This window comes from Oratosquilla oratoria, chromosome 31 (genome assembly GCF_046742065.1).
Source record: "Oratosquilla oratoria isolate Oo_2021 chromosome 31, ASM4674206v1, whole genome shotgun sequence".
Lineage (NCBI taxonomy): Eukaryota > Metazoa > Arthropoda > Malacostraca > Stomatopoda > Squillidae > Oratosquilla > Oratosquilla oratoria.
In genome coordinates, this window is record NC_134807.1 from 22,176,451 (window position 1) to 22,181,450 (window position 5,000).

The 5,000-nt window shown below is 37.2% G+C and overlaps 1 protein-coding gene across 11 annotated transcripts in view; it reads left to right on the top strand.

Annotated features, from left to right (window-relative positions):
- para (sodium voltage-gated channel paralytic) overlaps positions 1 to 5,000 on the top strand; it is a 639,183-nt gene that overhangs the window by 565,467 nt on the left and 68,716 nt on the right. For all 11 annotated transcript variants that reach the window (XM_076213401.1, XM_076213402.1, XM_076213403.1 and 8 more), the window contains 2 exons: positions 2,308 to 2,407; positions 3,193 to 3,270. In XM_076213401.1, coding sequence (XP_076069516.1) covers positions 2,308 to 2,407; positions 3,193 to 3,270 — 178 coding nt within the window. The remainder of the gene's footprint in view (positions 1 to 2,307; positions 2,408 to 3,192; positions 3,271 to 5,000) is intronic.

The window sequence follows — 5,000 nt, forward strand, 5'->3', positions numbered from 1 at the left end:
TTGTAGTCATCGTTATATGAAGCTGCGCCTCATTTTACTTCTTTATGTATAGTTATAATAGAGAGCTTACGTTTAAATGCATATTCTCTTCGAAAGGAAAATTTCGAAAAAATTTAAAGTCTGAGAACGCGGATTTTTTTTTTTTTTCTACACTTGCGCACACAATGTTTTATTTATTTATTTATTTATTTTTTTCAACGGTAAGACAACTATGGAAGCAATAGCTTTATCATTTTCTTGGAAAGGATTTTAGATTTAAATAAAGAGAAATAACCATAGCTGTGATGTTGTGTTATTTATGTCTATGATACCAGCGTCTTCGTTGGTGAAAGGAGTGTTTCGAAACACAGGATAAGTATTATCGTTTTCTTGATCTTTTATTTTACAATTTCGGCTTCATCATGTTCATAATTCAGTGCAGAGGAGGTTCTGAGGAACTCTATCGCAATAAAACAAAAGAAGTTACAGATGCAAAAACTCGGTAGGAATGAAGGCAGGAATTCGGCTTGTAAATAAAAAAGGAGTTGATAATCTCAACCAAATAATGGTGAAAAAAATTGCCTACTATGCCAGCAAGAAATATTCTATATTAGCACCAAGTTCTTTCTTCTCTGTCTTTTAAAGCTCTCGTGTTTACTAAAAGAGTATCCAATGCCATCTCTCTTCCGTCAGCCTGTCTTCGTGTTCGTTGAACTCTGGAACCGACGACATAAAAGATTCCAAACCTTTAAATCGAAACCAAAAACGATTGTCATTTTTTTTCTAGGATTTGATTAACCTTGAAAATTTCGAGTGATTGAATATCAAAGAGGCCATGAATTAAGAATATTCTTTCTAAAAAAAAAAAGCAAAATCGAGTGCAGCTTAGAATATGATTATGAGAAATGATAGAGTTTTGTGAATATCATTCCATTTGGCCTTCGATTGTAAAATGTATCAGATGCTCTTCTTAACAGAGTCTCCTGGTGTACCAGAGTTCACATATCACTTATTCCATCTCTCCTTAGAACTATTATAAAATTTGGCCACCAGCTGCTGTATAAATTGCTTGTCAGATCTGTGCATATCTAAAAAAATTCTCCTTCGTTGTTTTATGTGTGCAAGAATGACACGAAGTTTTATTGTCTTATACCACATATTTGCCTGAACTTTTACATTGAATTGTACATATCATATATGTGCACTTCAGCTACATTTTACTATCTTTTATATAGAAGATTAATCAAATGTTTCTATGCCTTTTCTAGTTTGATCAGATGTGATCATTGGCTTCGTGCAAAGCTTAAAGCGTCAAATCAACCAAGCCGAGTACCTCCCAAAGTCAAGACTTAACTAATCCAATCCTGGGTCCAACATTTCCTCTGCTGAGACGAACGGTCATCAGAACCCTAACAATATTCAACCCCATTACCAAGTATTTCTGGGCATTTTCCAAGTCCCTCTGCTGCTTGTCCCTACCAGAAAATTCAGAGTCGTTCAGTAGATCCTTTGCAGTGTCAAAAGGTTACCCACCATTCTCAGACCCTAACAAGACAAGACCGTCATCATATAACGTTTCTATGATGTCATTTTCCTTCTTGAAGGAAATGATATCCCCGGAATATCACTTCATTACCTTTACCAGAGAAATGCCCCATCAGAAGTGTTATAAAAGTACTTCTGATCTCCTACCCCAGTGCCTGGAGATATTGAGAGGAGACACAGAATCACCAAACGAAGGATCCTGACCATGAATCTTGAAATCAACCCCCCCCCCACCAGCGTGAAATCAGTTCCGAAATCAAATAATCCCAATGCCACCTGAGATGGTCCCTAGCTACACCATACCCTTGTTATGGTGTCGCATCATGATACCAGTTCCAACCATAAGGAGGATTAGATATTACGAGTTTTGGTCCGAATCTTTGAAACAATGGAAAACTAATGAGGTCAAAACCCGCTAGGGGAACAATGATTCATGGAGGACTAACTCCCCGTTATCTCTCCCAGTGAATCTTCTCGTCTCATTTCAGAACAACTTGACCAGTTCACAGTCGAACAATGGCTAACATAACATAGTATTTCTGTTGTAGCCTTTTGGAAAATGGTGGCATCGCTTCAAGGCAGAGGAAAAGCGATCCTAGGATAGGAGTACGTAAAGTGCTAGACTTTGGGAACAAGATCCTTCCCCACATCCGACCTGCGTCCCATCTCTGTTCCCGCGTCCTCTCCATCCTGTAATCCTTAGATCCTCGCCTCTCCCCCTCCCCTCGTTACCCTCTCCTTCCCTACAATTACTGATCATGTCTGACTTGAACGACTTTGCAGGATCCCATGATGGAGCCAGACGATGTCATGACCCTAAAACTGAAGAACCCAGACACCAACCCATTCATAGACCCCATTCACACCAAAGTCGATATGAGAGGTAAGTGCAAACCAAACCTTTGATTTTTAAGGACACCAAGTTTAACCTTCCAAATCTATGTCATGTTAGAAAAAAGAAATTGGCTGCTTTAGATAGTGGGAGAAAAAATGGACCTCTGGGATAGTAACTGTTTAAAGCCTAGCTTAACCAAGTGCTCACTTTAATCATTGTTGCCAAAGAACAGGCGGTTTTACATAAGGGTGGGCTGTTACAGGAAACTCTAGCTTTGGGTCTTGCCATGTTCAAACCACGGATTCAGAGGTATGTGATGAGGGTCAAGGCTGCATAGACCTTGTACGTCAGGGGTGGGAACCGTTAGGCCAGCGAACCGTTAAAACCGTTGAAGATCCGCGGAGGAATTTAGTCACAAGAACCGCCATGGAAAGCGCAGGCTTGAATCGAAGTTTAATAAATCAAGGTCCTTGGAGTATGTTTCTATAGTAATATAAACTGATGTGTTAATAACTGTATCATAATGATAACTCATAAAATTTACGTTAATGATAAGTTCAATGTTCGAATCCCCCCCCCCAAAAAAAAGCAGTATATCTTTCAAAGTCATCTTTTTTTTACGACCCATGAATGGTCCTAGGTATTTACAAGATGCTCCATTCCTGTTATACCTGGATCTTGGCATCGACACATTCTTCCTATTAGTTAGTTCCATGTCTCCCTACGAAGTTCGGCGTCCATGATCCTGGTAACTACTACACCAGATAATATTCAATCAGCCAAGCAACCTGGAGGCCATGTATCTAACAACGACGTCGTTTTCTCTCTGACAGACGTCATGGTTCTGAATGACATCATCGAGCAAGCGGCTGCCCACGCAGGACGTCAAAGTAGAGCAAGCGATCATGGAGGTAAGTGTACATCCCAGGAAGACCTCCCTTGCTGTTCGTGAGTCTTGAACCGTTGTAGTTTTCGAGTGGTGGGCTTTAAGCTACCATTAGAAAGTCGTAGTCATTATTTTCCAAATTGTAGCAATAGCTTAAGCTGGTTTCATCATATGTATGTGTTCTTAAACATAAGCGTTGTATATTTTACATCGTCAAGCTTGTCTACCATGTGTTGTTTATTATTTAACTGTAGCTAACTCAATCTAATGACCACTTTCGGGTCCCAAGTAGTAAAGAGTCATGTAGTCTTAATGCCATTTTCTGTTGGCTGATGTTAGAGAAAACACGTTGTTGTAGATGAGCTTAGTCACTGTATGTATCTGTTATTACGTGTTGGTTAGGGAAAGGGGACGTGTGTGGAACGCGTGTATTGCCAGTCATACAGGCTATTTTGTTTGCCTTGCCACAGAACCCTTTCTTTCATATGTTCTCTGTTACTTCATGTCGTAAAACAAGGAGTGTCAAGCAAGAGCCCTCTGCTAAAAGAGTGACGATTCAAAATTAATAGCCATCCATTTCACATGCCATACATCCATCATGAGTAAAACATGAATCTGTTTATTCGAAAACAAATCAATATTGTCTAATAATTGGCTAATAATTGGGAACTTTAGAAATATATAAACCATATATATATATATATATATATATATATATATATATATGTATATATATATATATATATATATATATATATATATATATATATATATGAACATATACAGGAATAACCACCAGGAAAGATAGACTAACGAAGCAGAGCACTTTCATGTATTTATATCTTCAGTGCTAGTACAAAGAAGAATTTTCATCTCTGAACTAGCACTGAAGATGTAAATATACAAAAATACTCTGATTCGTTAGTTTTAATATCTTTCCTGGTGGCTATATATGTGTATATATCCATATATATGTATACATAGAAGTATGTATATGTGTATATATATATATATATATATATATGTATGTATGTATACATGTATGTAGATAAACATATATGTATATAAACATACATGTAAGTATACATATGTGTGTATATATATATAATGCTGCTGTCTCATTTCAATGTTGTTCCTGTGTGACATTAAATCGTAGGGAATCATTCGAGGTTACATCGTTAACGATAGCCTCATTAGCGCCGTCTCTAAAGATGTGATTACAAGACGTTTCGCTTGTTAGCGTACTTGATAAAGTAATAACAAACGTTTCGTCCTCACATGGGTTCTTTATAATAAAATACTTAACTTAAAAAAGAAAAATCATTACTTGAAATAGTTCCCAAGCCGTTTTGTGACATACGGAAACTCCGCAAGGAAAGTGCAGATTTATTGACATTAAAATCACGTCATCAGATTAAAATGACGTAACCATAATTAGCAGGGCTCTTGCGGTAGAAATTATCAACTTTGTTTTGTTGTCTTCAATGATCTTTATCGATTTACTTCCAAAAATCCTGAAACCGAGATTAATTATCGTTGTTCTTGGCAGCCTGTAAGACAAGGCATGTTAGGCTCTAGTACCTTACTTCGTTCTTCAAATCTCATAGAAATCGATGTTTAAAAGCATAAGTGTTAAAAGAAGACCTTAATGTTATGTTATAATTACCGTAGATTAATAAGATAGATTCCATTTTCTGTGTACTCAAGACTAGCGGATCTCTGTGCTTTATTTCCAACTTAAACTTTTTTTAAAAT